This window comes from Oryctolagus cuniculus, chromosome 6 (assembly GCF_964237555.1).
Source record: "Oryctolagus cuniculus chromosome 6, mOryCun1.1, whole genome shotgun sequence".
Classification (NCBI taxonomy): Eukaryota; Metazoa; Chordata; class Mammalia; order Lagomorpha; family Leporidae; genus Oryctolagus; species Oryctolagus cuniculus.
The window spans coordinates 12,324,714-12,345,154 of record NC_091437.1 but is presented as its reverse complement, the minus strand read 5'-3'; the positions used below and the strand labels follow the sequence as shown (position 1 = coordinate 12,345,154).

The window sequence follows — 20,441 nt, the reverse complement described above, 5'->3', positions numbered from 1 at the left end:
CTCATCTTTCAAGTCGTTGATGTCAGCACCACCCCTTTTTCATCCAGTCATGGTTGAAATACACCTTTGTGATTCTTCAGTCTCATTGTGACAGCAATTTCTGACTTTCCCTACCTCTGGGCTCTCCCAATTGTAATGGTGTCTGGATTAATTTGTCTGATTCTGATATGTTTTCCAAAATTTTTTTAATAATTCTTTTCTTTTTTTTAAATAAAATATTTATTTATTTATTTGAAAGGCAGAGTTGGGGTCAGCACCATGGCATAGTAGGTTAATTCTCCACCTGTGGGCCAGCATCCCATATGTGTGCCGGTTCTAATCCCGGCTGCTTCTCTTCCTGTCCAACTCTCTGCTGTGGCCTGGGAAAGCAGTAGAAGATGGCCCAGGTCCTTGGATCCCTGCACCCATGTGGGAGACCCAGAAGAAGCTCCTGGCTCCTGGCTCTGGTTCAGCACAGCTCCGGCCATTGTGGCCATTGGGGAGTCAACCAACAGAAGGAAGACCCTTTTCTTTCTTTCTTTCTTTGTTTCTTTCTTTTTTTAACAGTGAGAGAGACAGAGAGAAAGGTCTTCCTTTGCCATTGGTTCACCCTCCAATGGCCGCCGCGGCCGGCGTGCTGCAGCCAGCGCACCGCGCTGATCCGATGGCAGGAGCCAGGTGCTTCTTCCTGGTCTCCCATAGGGTGCAGGGCCCAAGCACTTGGGCCATCCTCCACTGCACTCCCTGGCCACAGCAGAGGGCTGGCCTGGAAGAGGGGCAACCGGGACAGAATCCGGTGCCCCGACCGGGACTAGAACCCGGTGTGCCGGCGCCGCAAGGCAGAGGATTAGCCTAGTGAGCCGCGGCACTGGCCAGGAAGACCCTTTTCTCTGTCTCTCCCTCTCACTGTCTGTAACTCTGGCTGTCAAATAAATAAATAAAAAATCTTAAATTAAAAAAAAGAAGAAAGGCAGAGTTACAGAGATAGTGGGAGAGACACAGAGAGACATCTTCCATCTTCTGGTTCACTCTCCAAATGGCCACAACAGCCAGGGTTGGGCCAGGCCAAAGCCAGGAGCCAGGAGCTTCTTCTGTGTCTCCCACGTTGGTGTAGAGGCCCAGACACTCGGGTCATTGTCCTCAGCTTTTCTAGGCACATTAGCAGGGCACTGGGTCAGAAGTGGAGCAGCTGGGAAAGGAACCAGTGCTCATGTGGGGTGCTGGTGTTGCAGTGGCGGCATTTCCTGCTACGCCACAATGCCGGCCCCTCAACAACTTCTGTCTACTTTGTCACATATGAATCCAACGGAATCCAAAATCTTTCAGAAATGATCCCAATGTATTTTTCTATCTTAATCTCTCCCTTCCAAGAGCCCACTTCTCTGGATAGTTCCTGCTACCCATGACTTATTCCACATGCTCTCATTTCTACAGCTTGGCCTAAACATCTCAAGGGAAAACTGTTTGGTTATTGTATCTTGACTTCTGCCCTCCAGATGAAATCTCGCCATCTTTGTGTCCCTTAGAGACATCTGTGTGCCTCCTCTGTGGTGTGTCTGCCTGTGTGATAACGCCTGGGGTCTGTGTCATTGTCCTTAGGAGACCGTGAGGTCAGGCCCAGGAGTGACGCAACTTTGCGTCCTGTAGCACTAAGCCAGTGCCTCAGTGCTATGTACTGAGCAATTGTGAAATTCCACTTTCCTTTGTTATTGCCATTTCTTCTATTTATATACCAATTTTTTTTCTTCTATTCAATATCTTTTTAAGTTAATCAACTCAACTCACATATCTAAAAGTCACTGCTCAGTTCATTCATATGAGCAAGGGGACTTCCAAAAGTTCAGGGGAAAATTGCATTAAAAGACTACAGGCATTTGGCCCGGGGGCTCAGGGGCTCCCTGAAATGCCCACATCCCGCATCAGAGGGCCTGGGTTTTCATCCTGGCCCCTCAGCTTCCACTCTTGCTTCTTTTCAGTGTACGCCCTGGGAGTCAGTATTGATGGCTCCAGTAGTTGGATCCCTGCTACCTATGGGAGAGAATTTCACTGATTTCCCAGGTTTTGGTTTTGTCCTGGCCCAGCCTGGCTGTTCTGGGCATTTGGGAAGTGAACTAAGCGATGAAAGATCTCTGTCTGTCTCTCTCTGGTTCTTTCAAATAAATAAAAATAACAAATTTTAAAAAGTTTAAAAAATATAATGTAGTTGTGTAGTTAAAAATAGAACGTAGTTGTGTAGTTAGATACCAGGTAAGATGCCTGGATCTCATCTGGGTTTGACACTGAGCTGTGGCTCCTGACTTTGGCAGTTGGCTTTGCAGACCCTGGGAGGCAAGCAACTGGCTTCCAGCTTCCCATGTGGGAAACCTGCACTGAATTCTAGGCACCCAGCTTTGGCGCTGGCTGGAGTCATTGTGGGTATTTCAGGAGTAAGCCACAGAATAGGCGCTCTCTTTGTTTCTCAAAAAAAAAAAATTTTTTAAATAGATAATGTTCATTTTCTATGACTTTTTTTGAAACCTCATCACATCCTCCATGCATATTAAATTTTTTACTAGCTTCATGCAATTGAATAACATTTATGATGAGAAAGAAAGTATCAACTGTACAGAAGGCATGGCATGTGGTAACAAAAACTTGAGATAATTCTTCCTAGTTAGAATTCTTACTAGGAAAAGGTGAGAAAAATTCAACATACATTTTAGGGCATGTGTTATAAGCACCCGGGGAGTGAACCAGTGGATGGGAGTTATCTCTTTCTTTCTGCCTTTCAAATACATAAATGAATAAATAAAAAAATATAAAAAAGTAAGAGCACAGGGAACGAACCAAAGACGAGTGTCCATTCCCCGTGAAATCCAAGATTCCGGCTCCCAGAAAGACTGGCGGTTGTTTCTTGGCTGCCTCGGCAGCGGCAGTGATGGGCATTAGCGGGATTATCGTCTCCTGGGAATGAAAAATGAAGTTTGAAAGAATGTTCATTACCACCAGGGTATGTGTTGACCAAACTGATTTTTCACCTGCCAACGCATGTACACTGGCTTCTGTCTCATGGAGAGACCTCTGGAACCAAACGTGATCGATCAAATTAGCCCGACTGCAATCCCCTCACCGCCCAGTTCTGTTGGGATTGGAGCTTGTTAACCTTCGCACCCTGTTTATTTAACCCGTGTGGGTGACATCATGAAAACCACCCCCATTTCATCAAAGCATTGGGAACAAACAGTTTGGTTTCCAACCACTTTGAGATACGATCTTTTTCTCCCCCCCTTTTCTTTCCTATATTAAAAAATAAAAGTAAAATTCCCCTTCTCAGCCATTTCGTTTTCATTCCAGCTGGCCCTGCCCCAGTGAAGTGGAATCATTTCATGCTGTTTAGAATCAGGCAAACTAAAAATATCGAACAATTCGCTACAGTCCTGTAAAACAAGCTCTGAGGACAGAAACTGTTCTTTTGATTTTACTCTGACCCTTCCTCAGCCAAGTTCACCCCCCTGCCGGGTAAGGACTTCCTGCACCGTGGCCTGGCAGGTACCACCCCACAAGGTCCTTACGCAAGAATTAGCCACAAGACTAGGAAATTATTTTCTACTGTGATCAGTACAACCGGTGCAAGTGTACAGCATTCTAAACCCCTGAGGCACACCAAGCTCCTTGGATCCTATGGTTTTCCTGCTGTCCCTGCTCCAACATCATTCCACAGCCCCAGATTTCTTCTTAGAATGAGTATGAGCACTGAGCCTAATTTCTGAGAATTAGGAGGAGACAAATCACAGAGGAGCCATTGCTTTTTCCAGTGGCACCGACACGAGCCAACACTTCAACAAACAAATGAAACACAAAAAAGCCATGGAATAACCGACTCTGTGGTTCCTCGTAACCTGTAGCTGTTTTTAGCCTGTGTGCTTCCCTGACCTCCTGGATGACAATGCAGATTGTGAGAATGTATTCAGCTCATCAGCTTCACATGTAGTACTGAGCCTTGTTCTGGGTGCTAGGAGGGTTGAACATGCGTAGTCATGGTCATCGCGCTTGAGAACTGGATCATGTCGTGCAGCATTGCCAAAGCTGTGTGTTCTGAAACACTGGTTCCAAGACATGTTCTGTGAAAAAACAACTCCACGTTCCAAGAAGTCTGACTTTCCTCTTGGAAAGCCACGATGTATTAAAGGCCCTGAGAAATTCTGAAGTGAAAAAAACGTGTTAAAGTTTTTAAACCTAGAGCTTACCAAGTTTATTTGATCATGATCCCCCCCCCAACCTTTTTTTCATGTAATGCCTACATATGTCTCATGGAATAAATTTTGGGGGATTCTGACTTAGTGAGCTTGTTTGCAGGGATTATTTAGTTCCTTTGTGTCACCCAAATAAATTTCTACAGTAAGTCTTTAGAAATACTTGATTAGATAGTCTCCTCTCTGCACTATTATTTTTTGGGGAAGAAGTAACAGTTATAAATATAGATTCCTGGGCTGTATCCAGAGTTTCAGATTCCATAGAGTTGAGGTTTAGCCTGAGATCTGCAAAAAATTTCCCAGGTGATTCTCAGACATAGCTAGCTTGGCTTTGTATGTAGAAAAACACACAAGACCAAAAATGAGTATAAGGCATTCATAATTAAGAGTCTCTACTTGGTAACAGACTAAATTCTACTTTGAAAACACATGTCCATTGTAACCCATCAAGAATGTGATTGAGCCTGCAAGAACCCAAAGAACTGGGCCTGCAAGTAGGGCCATAAAGTTATTGTCGTATAGAGTAACAAGAACAGTATCCTTTGATTTCTGAAATTTAGCACAAACCCCTGATTTTGAGCCACATAGGCTGAGCAGAGAGAAAATGGAGAATTGGTAACCAACTGATTTACTTGAAGTCAAGAGAAAAATAAGCCTGAATTATTTCAGGAACTCAGGGAGTTTTCTGGTCTGGTCTTTAAGGTCATTGCAATGATATCAACTCATGGCCATACAAATTCTCCTGAGAATTCCAAGAGGTGGCTTTAAAACTTGGAAGGTTGGTCTAGAAGTCTGATGTGACCATGACCTCAAACACTGGGAGATTAGACAGCAGAAGATTATTCTTTTCTACATCAGCATTGTAAACACCACATGAGAGCCATAAAAATTCCTATTAGATCATCACAATTTTATGGTTTCCCATGACATAAAGGTTCTGTATAGAAATACGTGATAAAATCATCGCTTTATTTTAGAACAGAAATACCTGAGTTTAATCCTAGTTCAGTTTTCATCTTATAAAAATGTGATTTATAAATAGCTTCTGTTTTCTGGATATTTTTCATATATTTTTGATTATCAGGGTTAATCAGTTCATAGCTTACCCCGGGGACAATCTAAAGAAAGATCTTATAGGGAGCCAAATCAGCTCAAAAAAGTGGCACTAATTTCACTTCGTGATGATGAACAGTCATGAGCAGTACAAAAATTATGTATCAACTTTTTTTGTTTAGAAACAGTGTTTTTGGATCACGGTGTAGCTCCACCTCTCCTTCCTCCTTCCTGCCTCTCCTCCTGCTCCTCTTCCTTTGCTATGGGAATCTATGAAGCCAGTGGAAGACATGCAGGACTCAGCAGGCTGTACTTACATGTTTGCGGCTCCCTGACTGGACCTTAACGATGAAGTTACATTACAGAAAGAGCATTTAGGATTGCTTTCTCTGATTGGCCAAATAATTCAGTACATTCATACAACGGAGCGCCTTGTACCCATTAAAAGTGTTTCTATAACTCTACATTCATTTGCATCAGATATGCATTAAATAAAAGGAAAATATGCTCAGGAAACACTGTTAGGTAAAAATCAGGTTGCCAAACAGTTCGATTCCATATGTTTAGATTCCATGTATTTACTTATAAAAATAATAAATTTATTTACTGGAGAAGCCGAGAGAGAGAAAGAGTGTTAGGTGGCTCCCCATCTGCTGGTTCACTCCCCAAATCTCTGCAGTAGCCATGGCTGGGCCAGCCTGAAGCTATGAGCCTGGAACTCAATGCAGGCCTCCCAGGTGGGTGGCACAGACTCAGTTATAGGAGCCCTACCTGATGCCCCCCAAAGTGCACATTAGCAGAAAACTGAAGTCCAGCGCAGGGCTGGACATCAAACCTGCACACTCCAATAGCCATGCATCTTAACTGTATGCCATGGGCCCACCCCTAGATTCCAAACACAACAGGTCAAGTTTATTAACAGGAGACCATAACCATATGCCAGGCACGGTTTTAGGTACTTCACGCGTGTTAGCCTGCTGAATTCTCATTATCGGTCATCTAGGATCCTCTGTGGTCATGCTCTCCCCACTTCCTTGAGAAACTTAGACACAAAGATGCTGTTCAGATGCTCAAGGCCACTAGCAACTGGCAGATCTGGGATTTGAACCCAGGCACCCTGGTTCTGGAGCCTGTACTCCCAGCCATGCAGCTATAGGGGAAGTATTGAAACACCAGTGCTGTTTGAGGGTAGTATAGTAAGAGTTACTTTCACTTGTTTATGGGTTGTCACAATTTCTTCTTCAATCAGCATGTATTCCTTCCAAATTAGAAAAACCAAATTTTCAGTGACAACGCTGAACTCTTCTCCCACCTAATGGACACAGTAATGAAGGCAACGGAGCCTCAGAGTTCAACACACTATTTAGGATTCAGTATGGCCAGCTCAGCTACACTGACAGGCTCCCATATTATCTTAGCATTATTGATAAGGGCATAGAAGTTGCGGTATAATGAGTTCTCTGGTCAAAGATGAGTCAGTGGCAAAGAACTGGTAACACTTACCTAATGACTTGTAGAGCCTATACACCAGTATGGTTCATTTTTTGGTATTTACTGTGCCAAAACGCCCCAGGGAGAGAGTCTACCGGAAGCATATATATATATGCTCTGCTCCTCTCCCACTCCTCAAAGCACTGTCTGGGCTCTTGCCTGCCTGGTGAGCTCCTGGTGAGCTCCTGGTGATCTGACGGCTTCTCTGTGGGTGGGAAAGGCTGGGTCTCCAAGGGTGTTGTGGGCACAAACCTGGAAGTCACTAATCAACTTCAGAACTTTTTTTTTTAAAATAAAACATTCCCAAATTCACATAAAACATTCCCCAATTTTCATGATTGCCCAGTAAGGTAGTAAAGCACCCGCCTGAGCTGTCTGCTGGCTGGGCTGTTAGACATTGCCATCTGCAAACCCAGAAACACCTCCCTCTGCGTCTGACAGTTCAGCTTGATGTTGTGCTCATCGATTAGCTCCAGAAGAAACTCAGGGAAGTGGACTTTGTTTCGTTCTTTTAGGTAATCAGCAGCTTGGACCCTTCACTGATGTCGCATGACCATGTCTAGAACTGGAAGGTTCTGGGATCCTTGTGTATTGGGAGCAGTGTTGTGTAAGTCCTGCCACTGTTGCCCGCAGAGCTACGCTCCAAGTGTCAGGAAACGAAAAGCAACCTCAATATCCAGCACTATTCTACACCCACATGGATTTCTTGTGTTTCTCAGATCATGGGAAAGGTAGAACTGATAATTTAGAAACTGAGTAATCCCAATAGAGAGAATGAATGTGGGCAAGAAGAGATACATTGGAGAGTCAGTCTTAGATAGTCTGACCTGTTGGCCGTGTTTGCTATTCCAAAACTGGAGAAGAGAGGTAATGTTGAGATATTTTCTTAATTAGACATAATACATGCACTGCCAAAAGAGTAAACTATACAGAGTTGTAGAAGAAAAAAAATACAAAATCTCACTGTGCAGAGATACCTAATGTTTTTATTTTCACATAACAATGGGTTTTAGTTACATACATTATTGTAGGAAAAGGAGCAAAGACGGAGAAGGGGCTAAAACTGTTATAACATTTGGTTTTTTAATAATATAGCTTAGAACTTTCCCATTAATGAATACAATTCTACACTGTCAGTTTTTTAAAAGCTTCTTAATGTATTTGAAAGGCAGAATGACAGAGAGGGAGAGGGAGAAGGAGAGAGAGAAAGAGAGTGAGCAAGAGAGTGCTAGTTTTTATCTGCTGGTTCACTCCCCAAATGGCCACAGGGGCAGGACTGGGCCAAGCCAAAGCCAGGAGCCAGGACTCCATCCTTGTCTCTCACATGGGTGGAGGGCACACAAGTACTGGGCCATGACCTGCTGCCTCCAGGCCCCATTAGCAGGAAACTGTATCACAAGTGTGGAATAGTAAGGACTTGAACCAAAGACTCAAACCAGGCACTGTGATGTAGGAAGTAGGCATCCCAACAGGTGGTTTAACCCACAACCTGTGCCTACAGTATCACTATCAAATAATTGCTTGTTGCATTGTATGGGAGTACCATTAGAAATAGGTTGATTAATAGTGTCTGAGGATTTGGGTTATTTTGATTTTTCTGGGACCTTCTATACAATGCTACCCTTCCCCCCAATATACGCCTATGTTTATATTTATCTAAAATGCATATGGGAGCGATGTCATGGATCAAAGTGGAAGGTGTAGATGCACACCATGAACATGGATGCAAAGCATGATCCCAGCAGCTTAGAGCTGGGAAAGTGCCGGCTTTGGAGAGTGAGATCAGACTGCAGCAGCTTGTGCCACTGGTGATAAAGCTGGAGGGAGAGTTTGGCATGAGTCTAAGAATGAAGGTGAAGTAAAAACTTACCATAACATACGGAAATTGAAATAATTTGTTACCACTTGTCCAGCTTTGCAAAAGATGCATAAGGATGTGCTACACACAGAAATGCAGAATAGAGTCATCATTATGAAAGAATATGTAAGGCAGAAAATCTTCAGTAAAAGCACAAAGGAAACACAAAGTAAACAATAGGAATATTTATGGAAAAGTGGCAGGGCCAAGTTATTACGTATCAATAGTCACCTTGAATATAAATGGCCTCAACTCTCCAGTTAAAAGACACAGACTGGCTGAATGGACTAAAAACAAGACCCCTGTATTTGCTGCCTGCAAGAAATACATCTCACCAACAGGAGTACATGTGACTGAAAGTGAAAGGAGGAAAAAGGATATTCCATGCTAATCAAAAGCAAAAAAGACCTGGTATAGCCATCCTAGTATTAGATAAAATAGACTTTAACACAAAAACTGTTAAAAGAGACAAAGAAGGGCACTATGTAATGATTAAGGGATCAATTCAATAGGAAGATGTGACTATAATAAATGTATACACACCAATGCCAGGCCACCTCATTATTTAAAACAAATGTTAATGGACCTAAAGAGAGACACAGACTCCAATACATAGTAATGGGGGATTTCAACACCCTACTTTCATTGATGGACAGATCAAAAAGACAGAAAGTCGGCCGGCGCCATGGCTCAATAGGCTAATCCTCCGCCTAGTGGCGCTGGCAACCCGGATTCTAGTCCCGGTCGGGGCACCAGATTCTGTCCCGGTTGCCCCTCTTCCAGGCCAGCTCTCTGCTGTGGCCAGGGAGTGCAGTGGAGGATGGCCCAAGTGCTTGGGCCCTGCACCCCATGGGAGACCAGGAGAAGCACCTGGCTCCTGCCTTCAGATCAGTGCGGTGCGCCGCCACGGTGGCCATTGGAGAGTGAACCAACGGCAAAAGGAAGACCTTTCTCTCTGACTCTCTCTCTCACTAACTCTGCCTGTCAAAAAAAAAAAAAAAAGACAGAAAATCAACAAAGAAACAACAGAGGTAATCTAAGTTATGAACCAAATGGAGCTACCTGACATCTACAGAGTCTTTCATCCAACAGTTGCAGAATATACATCCTTTTCATCAGGGCATGGAACTTTCTCTAGGATAGACTATATGTTAAGCCATAAATCAAGTCTCAGCAAATTCAAAAAAATTGAAATCATACCACTCATTTTTTTTTTTTGGACAGGCAGAGTGGACAGTGAGAGAGAGACAGAGAGAAAGGTCTTCCTTTGCCGTTGGTTCACCCTCCAATGGCCGCCGCAGCCGGTGCGCTGCGGCCGGCGCACCGCACTGATCCGATGGCAGGAGCCAGGAGCCAGGTGCTTCTCCTGGTCTCCCATGGGGTGCAGGGCCCAAGCACTTGGGCCATCCTCCACTGCACTCCCTGGCCACAGCAGAGAGCTAGCCTGGAAGAGGGGCAACCGGGACAGAATCCGGCGCCCCGACCGGGACTAGAACCCGGTGTGCCGGCGCTGGCGCTGGCCATACCACTCATTTTCTTAAACCACAATGGCATGAAGCTATAAATTAACAACTCAAGAATCTGGAAGACATATGTGAACACATGGAGACTGAACAATATGCTCCTAAATGAACAATGGTTCATAAAAGAAATCCAAAGAGAAAAAAAAATTCTGGAAACAAATGAAGGTGATAATACAACATACCAAAACTTAAGGGATACAGCAAAAGCAATCTTAAGAGTGAAGTTTATAGCAATTGGTGCCTACATCAGGAAATTGGAGAGACATCAAATAAATGATCTCTCAATGCATCTCAAGGATCTAGAAAAACAACAACAAACCAAACCCCAAATTATTAGGTAGAAATAATTAGAGAAGAAATAAACAAAATTGAAATAAAAAATACAAAAGATCAGTAAAATGAAGGGCTTTTTGTTTGAAAAAATAAACAAAATTGATACAACATTGGCCCAATTAACAAAAAAAGAGGTAGAGATAAAAGGAAATATAACAAAGATAGCACAGAAATAAATAGAATCATAAGGAATTACTACAAAGAGTTATATATCAACAAATCAGAAAATCTAGAAGAAATGGATAGACTCCTGGACACATTAAATCTACTAACATTGAGTCAAGAAGACATAGAACACCTAAACAGATCAATAACCAAGAAGGAGATTGAATCAGTAATAAAGACCCTCCAACAAAGCAAAGTCCAGGATCAGACAGCTTCACTGCTCTATTAGACATTTAAAGAAGAACTAAATCCAATTGTCATGCTATTCAAAACAATTGAAAGAGAGTGAATCCTCCCACACTCATATGAAGCATGCATTACCCTAATTCCTAAACCAGAAAAAGAAACAACAGAAAGAAAGCTAAAGACCAATATTCCTGATGAACATAGACGCAAAAATCCTCAACAAAATACTAGCTAATTGAATCCAACAACACATCACAAAGATCATTCACATGAACCAAGTGGGATTTATGCCTGGAATGTAGGGATGGTTCAACATTTGCAAATCAATCAATGTGATACATCGCATTAACAAACTGCTGAACAAAAACCATATCATTATCTCAATTGATGCAGAGAAAGCTTTTGATAAAATACAACATCATTTCATGATGAAAACCTTAAGCCAATTTGGTTTAGAAGGAAAATTCCTCAAGATAATCAAGGCAATTTATAACAAACCCACAGCCAACATATTATTGAATGAGGAAAAGTTGGAAGCATTTCCACTAAGATCTGGAACCAGACAAGGATGTTCACTCTCACTGCTGCTATTCAATATAGTCCTGGAAATTTTAGCCAGAGCCATTAGTCAATAAAAAGAAATTAAAGGGATACAAATTGGAAAGAAGGAAGTCAAACTTTTCCTATTTGCAGATGACATGATAAATATAGGGGAACCCAGAGATTCCACTAAGAGACTACTGGAACTCATAAAAGAGTTTGGTAAAATAGCAGGATATTAAATTAACCCACAAAAATCAATAGCTTTTGTATACACAGATAATGTCATGGCTGGGAAAGAACTTCAAATATCAATCCCACTCATAGTTGCTACACAAAAATATAAATACATTGTAATAAATTTAACCAAGAGGTCAAATACCTCTACAATGATATTTAAAAAATATTCAAGAAAGAAATAGAAGACACAAAAAAATGGAAAAAACTTCCATGTTCACTGATTAGAAGAATCAATATAATCAAAATGTCCATATTATCAGAAGTAATTTATAGATTCAGTGGGATCCCAATCAAAATACCAATGACATTGCTCTCAGATCTAGAAAAAATGATGACAAAACTCATACGGAAATACAAGAGACTATGAGGACCTAAAACAATGTTACACAACAACAACAACAACAACAAAGCCAGAAACATCCCAATACCAGATTTCAAGACATACTACAAAGTAGTTGTAATCAAAACAGCCTGGTACTGGTGCAACAAAAAATAAACAACAACAACAAAATGACCAAAGGAACAGAACAGAATCTCCAGAAAGTAATCCATTAATCTACAACCAACTTATCTTTGACAAAGGAGCTAAAATCAATTCCTGGAACAAGGATGGTTTCTTCAACAAACAGTGCTGTGAAAACTGGATCTCTACATACAGAAGTATGAAGCAAGACCCCCTACCTTACACCTTACACAAAAATCCACTCAAAATGGATCAAGGACCTAAACATAAGACCTGATACCATACAATTACTAGAGAATATTGGGGAAATTCTGCAAGGTTTTCATAGGTAAATGCTTCTTGAAAAGATCCCTGAAGCACAGGCAATCAAAGCCAAAACTGGCCAATGGGATTACATTAAGCTGAGAAGCTTCTCCATTGAAAAAAAAAAAACCAACAACACACACGCTCAGCAAAGTGAAGAGTGACTGACAGAAGGGAAGGAAATATTTGCAAACTATGACACTGATAAAGGATTAATATCCAGAATCTATAAAGAGCTCAAGAAACTCAACAACAACAGAACAAACCAGTTAAGAAGTGGACAAAGGACTTGAACAGGCATTTTTCAAAGGAGGAAATTCAAATGGCTAACAGATACACATAAAAATGCTCAGGATCACTAGCCTTTAGAGAAATGCAAATCAAAATGAGGTTTCATCTCACCCCAGTTAGAACTGTTCTCATATAGAAATCAAGAAACAACAAATGCTGGTGAGGATGTGGGGAAAAGGGTATCCTACCCACTGTTGGTGGGATTGTAATCTGCTGTAGCCATTGCTGAATACATTGTGCAGAAACCTCATAAAGGTGAAAATAGATATATCATACGACCCAGAAATTCCACTCCTGGGAATTTAGCCAGACAAAATGAAATCAGCCGATGAAAGAGTCATCTGTCTCCTCATGTTCACAGCAGCTCAGTTTATAATAGCTAAGGTAAGGAATCAACCCAGATGTCCACCAGCTGATGCCTGGATAAAGCAATCACAGTATATGTATACTGTGGAATACTATTAAGTGGTAAAAAAATCAATCCTGTCTTCTGCAACCAAATGGGTGTAACTGGAAACCATTATACTTAGGGAAATAAGTCATCCCCCAAAATCAGATGCCATATGTTTTCCTTCATCTGTGGTACCTAACCGAGTAATTAACATGTAAAGTATTGAAGTGAAATTGACATTTAGAGATTTGTTTACAGCCCTTGTCTCTATTGTTGGGGAACGGTGTTTTTTTTTTTTTTTTTTTTTTCATACTATTTATTGAACTCTTTACTTAGTGTAGGGTTAATCTTGTGAGTATAAAGTAAACTGAAAACATGTCTTTGTAAAAATTAAGAGAGGGGATAGAAGAGGAAGGAAGGAGATGGGTGGGAGTGTGGGTGGGAGGGAGGATAGGTGGGAGTTATCACTATGTTCCTACATCTGTATATATGAAATACATGAAATTTGTTTACCCTAGATAAAATTGTAAAAAATTCATACGTAGACTTCTTTTGCTCACTAATTTATTTCCTGGAGTTGGAACTGTTTCATCCAAAGGGTAGGCATATTTTATTTTGACACAGTGTCGCTGAATAATTGCCTTACCAGAAAGGTTTAGTCAACTTGTGCCCTGACTCACTCCACGCGAGTGCTTGAATTGAGACAAATCACCAAGGCTAGTCTGGCTAGTTCCTAAACACTGGGTATAAATTCACTTTCCTCTTTTAAGAAAGCTTTCTGTCACTTACAAGTAAGTGTGGGTATTCTGTCCGCGTTTGGTGGACGTTTTGACTCTTTTTTGTGCATCTTACCTTCTGGTGACCTTTGCCTCCATTTCTGCTGAGAGACTCATCTTTTTCTTCTATAATTCAGATGATTCTCTATTCATGTTAGCTTTTAATTTGTCATGTGTGTCGCAGAATTTGTTGTTATTTCACATCTTCACTTACATTTTTCTGTCTAAGAATTTAAGCCTCTAATTTTTATTTTTGAAATTAAAAGTTATCATTGTATTTATAGAATGTTCTCTTTTTTATTTTTATTTTTTTATTTTTGACAGGCAGAAGGACAGTGAGAGAGAGAGAGACAGAGAGAAAGGTCTTCCTTTTGCCGTTGGTTCACCCTCCAATGGCCACCCTGGCCAGCGCGCTGTGGACTGCACATCACGCTGATCCGAAGCCAGGAACCAGGTGCTTCTCCTGGTCTCCCATGTGGTGCAGGGCCCAAGCACTTGGGCCATCCTCCACTGCACTCCCGGGCCAGAGCAGAGAGCTGGACAGAAAGAGGAGTGACTGGGACAGAATCCGGTGCCCCGACCGGGACTAGAACCCGGTGTGCCGGCGCCGCAAGGCAGAGGATTAGCCTATTGAGGCATGGCGCCAGCCTAGAATGTTCTCTATGAACTATATTGAATCTGTTAAAAACTCAAACCTGGGGCTGGTGTCGTGGCACAGTGGGTAAAGCTGCTGCCCGAGTTGTTGGCGTCCCATAGTGGTGCAGATTTGCATCCTGGCTGCTCCACTTAGGATCCAGCTCCCTGCTAGTGGTCTGGGAAAAGCAACAGAAGATGGCCAAAGTGTTTGGGACCCTGATACTCCTGTGGAGACTCAGGTAAAACTCCTGGCTCCTGGCTTTGGTCTGGCCCACCCCTGCCCATTGCAGCCATCTGGAGAGTGAATCAGCAGATGGAAGATCTCTCTCCTTAACTCTGCCTTTCAAATAAATAAATAAATCTTCTTTAAAACCCTAAAAATAAACGTAAAAAAAAAGACATTTGTCTGTAGAATTACAGACCCCATGTTTTCTCTGTATTTTCTCTTCATAGCAAATAAATTCTGTTGATTTAATATAAAAATTCATTTATCTTAGAGGTAGAAAAATATGGAAAGAGAAAGAAAGAGATCTCCCATCTAGTAGCTCATTCCCTAACTGCCCATGTTGGCTAGGGCTGGTCTGGCGCTAAAGATTGGGCCAGAAACCCAATCCAGATCTCCCATGTGTGTGAGTAGGAACCCCGTTACTTGAGCTGTCACCACTGTGTTCGAGGGCCTGCATTAGTGGGAAGGTGGAATCAGGAGCCCACGTGGGAATGAAACTCAGATGGTATTATGGAATGTGGATGTTTTAATCACTAGTCTAAATACCCACTCCCTAAATCTCTGATTTTTAAAAAATTTAAGAGAGAAGTTTTCCCAGGAAGCCCCAGTATGCTGTTATTTTCCTTTGTGAATTCAATTTATAGAGAACAAATCTAAGAGTATCAATGAAATATAGAAGTACTGATAAGGGATGAATAATAAATATACGCAGTATTTTGCAACTGAAAGCAGACGAGATAAGTTATTAAAGTTTCAAACAGAATTTTTCCAAGTAATGTGTATGCTATTAGACATGCACTTTTATATTTTTCTAATTTGTTTATCATTTAATGTATTTGTATTTCTCTAAGTCTATCTTTACAACCTAGGTGTTTGTGAAGGGAACGCGATGGTGGAAACACACGGACTTGTAATAACTTGGCAGTTGCGTATGTTTGCACCTACTCACACACTTACATATGTTGTGAGTCTATGTTGTCTGAGAGTGAATGAACGAAGAGATTAGCCTAATGTGGTGAAGAGAAATGGAAGTTTGTTACAATTAGTGCTAGGAGAACTCATTAGCACTTTTTGGAAAAGCTGCCATGAATCTGACCTTTTGATTTTGGGAACAGAAAGGGAGCAGGCGGGACAGTAATTCAGCTATGGGTGAGTATGAGGGGTTTTGGTGAATGCCTGCCAAACACAGTTTTACACGCATCAACTTGAGAAGCCAATAGTGAGCCTGCCACATAGCCTGGTTCCATACGTTCAGCCAAGTTTCCTCTGAAGAAGCCAGGAAGTGAGCTGTCATCCATAATTCAAGTTGGTTAAAAGTCACCGCTGGCTTTTAATGAAAATGTAATACTCGGGGCTCTGTCCTCCCTACTTGGTTCTGGAGGTGTAGAGGTTGAGCTGTACAGAAGTATTTGAGGACACACTGGGAGCTTTTGAAAAAAATTAAAGCAAGGATTCACTTAGACACACTGAGTGTTGTTCAAGTTCTTTCCTGACCTTGTCTTAGGAGCAACCGGCATTGCTTCACACAGCTGATGGCTGACACAGCGGCTCCCTAGGAAGCGGGTTCTACTCATTCAATCAAACGCCAGACCGGGAGATAGGGTAATAGTAGGCTTAATATATGAATTATTGCAGAAGGACATGTTATATAGACCCTTTAAAAGAAAAAGTATTTTCACACTCACATTTCTGATCCTGTTGGGGGCCATTCTTTTATTACCATATGGACTTCCAGAGACTCCGAGCTCATTTCGATTGCTGGTGCAAGGGTACAATATATTTTTGTAATTTGACATTTGTTTATTATTATTGTCACTGAATCTTCACATTTGAAATTTATTTTTAGTTAACGAATACTGTTGTACATGAGAGGGTCTCCCAGACGCCAGTAAGACACACCAAGACCCCAGTGTCAATTAACAGTTGAGTAATGGCTTCTGTACTTTATTTATCTTTTCTTTGGAGGGCAAATTTTATGAATTTTGGGGCAAATTCTTTCAGTAGTTTAAGATGTAATCCTTTTGAGGGTGCATGTAAGATTTTAGCAACTGGGAAAATGTAAGATATAAAGAATTTCTTGTATGGCTTTAATAGAGCTAGAATAATATCATCTTTTTACTTTATCATAAATTGATGCTTTAAGGTTTTAAAAACAAAGTGGGAGTGGGTTCTATTGGACAATAGCACCTAAACACAAGGAACTCGAAGAAGACAATGACTATGCATCAGTAACTGCTTTCTGAGTGTGACATTCTAAGACATTAGGTTTTCAACAGAACCAAGTAGAACGATACACCATTAGAGCTATACCCTTGTTTTCCCCCAACTTATTTATTGACACATAGTAACTGTACATATTTATGGGGGATGGGGTGACGTTTCAATAGATGAACATAATGCATAATGATCAGATTGGGGTAACTGGCATATCTGTCACCACAGACTTATATTATTCCTGTGTGTGGGAAATATTCAAAATTCACTCTATCACTGTTTTGAAACAGTCAATTTCTACTTGGTTTTTGTGCTTAAATCAGACTATGAGGTTTTTTCTTTTGAAATATGTATTTATTTATTTATTTGAAATGCAGAAGAACAGAGAGAAAGGGAGAGACAGACAGAAAACTTCCATCTCCAAACAGCTGCCATGGCTGGGCCAGGCTGAAGCCAGCAGCTAGGAGTTCTAACCGGGTCTCCCACATGGGGGGTAGGAGCCCAAGCACTTGGACCGTCTTCTCCTGCCTCCCGGGGGCATCAGCAGGAAGCTGCATCAGAAGTAGAGCAATGAGAACTCGAACAAGAACTCTGACATGGGATGCCAGCATAGCAAGTGGCGTCTTAGCCTGCTGCAGCACAATGCTGGCCCCATGGTGAGGTTTTTATACTTAATGAAATTACATGTGATGTTTCTAGCACATTGCCTAGTCAGCAATGCATTTCAGTGGTTGCTGTGTGACTCACGATGCTGCTCACCGATTACTGCAGTCTCATTCCAGGACATTTGCATCACTCAGAAAGAAACCCCCTGCACACGGAGCTATCACTTCCTCCTCTGAGAACCACTAATGCCTTTCTGTCCCTATGGACTTGCTAACTCCGAATAGTTCTCATAAACAAAATCGCATACTACACTATGTGTTCTTCCATGCCAGGCTCCTTTCACTGAGCGTAATGTCTGTAAGTCTCATGCATTTTTTGTCGTGTGTATTTCCCTCCTTTGGATGGCTGAATAATCCAACGTGTGGAGGCACCATATTTTGTTTGTCCACTCAGCAGTCGGTGGCACTGGGCTGGTTACGCTGTGGGTTACTATGAATCATGCCTCTGGGAGCACCCATGTATGATGCTGTTGGAATTCCTACCTTCCAGGCGACCTGGTAATGGCCCTGCCAGGTCCTCAGTAACTCCATGCAGAACTTCTGAGCAATCACCCAGCTGTTCTCAGGGCACCTACACCATTTTACCTTCCCATTAGCAGTGTCTGAGGGTTCCAGTTTTTCTATATCCTCACTTAACACCTGCTATTCTCTACTTAACAGTTATAGCCCTCCTGGTGGGTGTACACTGATGTTTGTATATTATAATGTATATGTGAAAACGTAATTAAAAATGAAATTCACAGTATCATTTATCTTCCACTGATGGCAGTGATGAGATTTTTTTAAATCCACCTGTATTTAAGGAGAAAAAAAAAGCAGATCGCTTGAAGACAACCAGTAGATAAATGGTAAGAGGCTGAGATGTGGATACTAGATTTCTTTGAGCCTCAGATTTGTCACCTGTCATAAAAGAAGACAAATGCCTGCAACAGCTGGGGCTGGGCCTTTCCAATGCTGGGAGGCTGGAACTCAATCCAGGTAACCCATGTGAGTGCAGGCACCCAACCACTTGAGCCATCACCTGTTGCCTCTTCAGGATCGACATCAGCGGGAAGTTGGAGCAGGAACTGAACCCAGGTACTTTGTTAGAGGACACAGGTAACTTATCTGCTAGGCTAAGTGTCTGCCCTATTTCTTTTTTTTTCTTCCTTTTTTAATTATAATTTATTTTTAAAAGATTTATTTATTTTATTCGAAAGGCAGAGTTAGAGAGGCAGAGGCAGAGAGAGGGAGAGAGAGAGAGAGAGAGAGAGCAAGAGAGAGAGAGGTGTCTTCCAACCACTGGTTCACTCCCCAAATGGCCACAGTGGCTGGAGTTGGGCCAATCTGAAGCCAGGAGCCAGGAGCTTCTTCTAGGTCTCCCACATGGGTGCAGGGACCCAAGGACTTAGGCCACCTTCTACTGCTTTCCCAGGCGCATTAGCAGGGAGCTGGACCGAAAGTGGAGCAGCCAGGACTCGAACTGGCTCCCATATGGGATGCTGGCACAGCAGGCGGCAGCTTTACCGCTATGCTACAGCGTCGGCCTCCCCTATTACTTTTTAAAAATAAATTTAAAGTGAAAGGGGCTGGACTTCAATTCTCCTTCCCTTTGACCATAATAGAGAGGCGAGCACGCTATGAAAAAAATGATATTTCATGGAGTCTTCATGATAGCATAGGTAACAGCAGCCACTGGACCTTTCGAGAAGTGAAACGTTATAAACAACCCCCTTATCAAATCCATTCTCTCATGCTTGGGTGTTAGCGTTTAAACTTTCATAAATTAAACAGTCAAATAAAAGCAATTGTTTCACATTAAATCAAACATAAAGAACTTCCTTGAGTAAAGCAAGAAATTTAACGAAGAAAAATATTTCATTGCAGTGAAAAAAAAAAACACTTTAATTTTCATTTACAGAATTATGGGCAGTGTAGTGTTCTCTGCTCAGCAGTGCCACTGTTTTATGCGTCCTTACAGTTAATAACTTATTCTAGGTATTAAATCTGTCACATTCCTTTTACTTGGGCTTGCGATGACGAATTTACGGCAGGAGACCCAGCACTGACCCAGCAATTTGAAAACATAACACAGATATGAATCCAATTATTCTCCATCTAAATGCTGACACTTACGCCCTGCATCGATAGGTGACACATGAACCAGTCATATTTAATATCTGACTCATCAAAGCCAATCCAGCAACAAAAGCAAAGGGATTATTTCATACCCACTTTAGAACAGAGTTCATGAACGAAAGAGAAAGAGAGTGTGTCAGCCTGCTTGCTGTAATTTAGATACTGACATAAAACATATTTTTAAAAGGTGGTTAAAGAACAGAATATGCGCTGCCCCCTGCTATGTGGGTCTTTTTCCCTCTTTGCAATGACATATGCACCGAACAAGAAAGAATTGCTTGTGTAAGTTCTCAAAAACCAAACAAATCGCTTCTGCAGCAGGAATCTCTCCGTGGCCTGCTGCTCAGGTCTACGGGTTCCTGCCAAATCCTCCCATCAGTTCTGTTTTCATTCTTCATAAAATCAGCAACTGGAGCTGTTTAAAATGTTTTCCCTAGAAAAATGTAGTTGGATCAAAGGGAGGCCTTGCGAAGGCAGGGGATGGGTTAGGAAAAGAAAATTGACTGCAAGTTCACAGATCGTAGTCTAAATAAAAAGTATAGTTCCTGTATGTACAATGGAGCAGTTTATCTGTCTGCAATGGAGACGAAGGGAGATATACTCTAGAACCAGGTGAAAAGTGGAAAATAAAAAGATTGTGCATCCTTCAACCATTGAGGGAAGACGCCTTCTTCTTGCCCTCAGTACTGAGGGAAGCACAAGGAATCGGAAGATGAAGAAGAGGAGAGACGAAAGCTCCCTCGCTCATCAGGAGACGG

At 41.9% G+C, this 20,441-nt stretch overlaps 1 protein-coding gene across 1 annotated transcript in view; it reads right to left on the bottom strand.

Annotated features, from left to right (window-relative positions):
• LOC127490640 (uncharacterized) overlaps positions 1–20,441 on the bottom strand; it is a 218,621-nt gene that overhangs the window by 75,983 nt on the left and 122,197 nt on the right. The window contains exon 4 of the mRNA XM_070075740.1: positions 2,806–2,922. Within this exon, the coding sequence (XP_069931841.1) occupies positions 2,806–2,922 (117 nt within the window). The remainder of the gene's footprint in view (positions 1–2,805; positions 2,923–20,441) is intronic.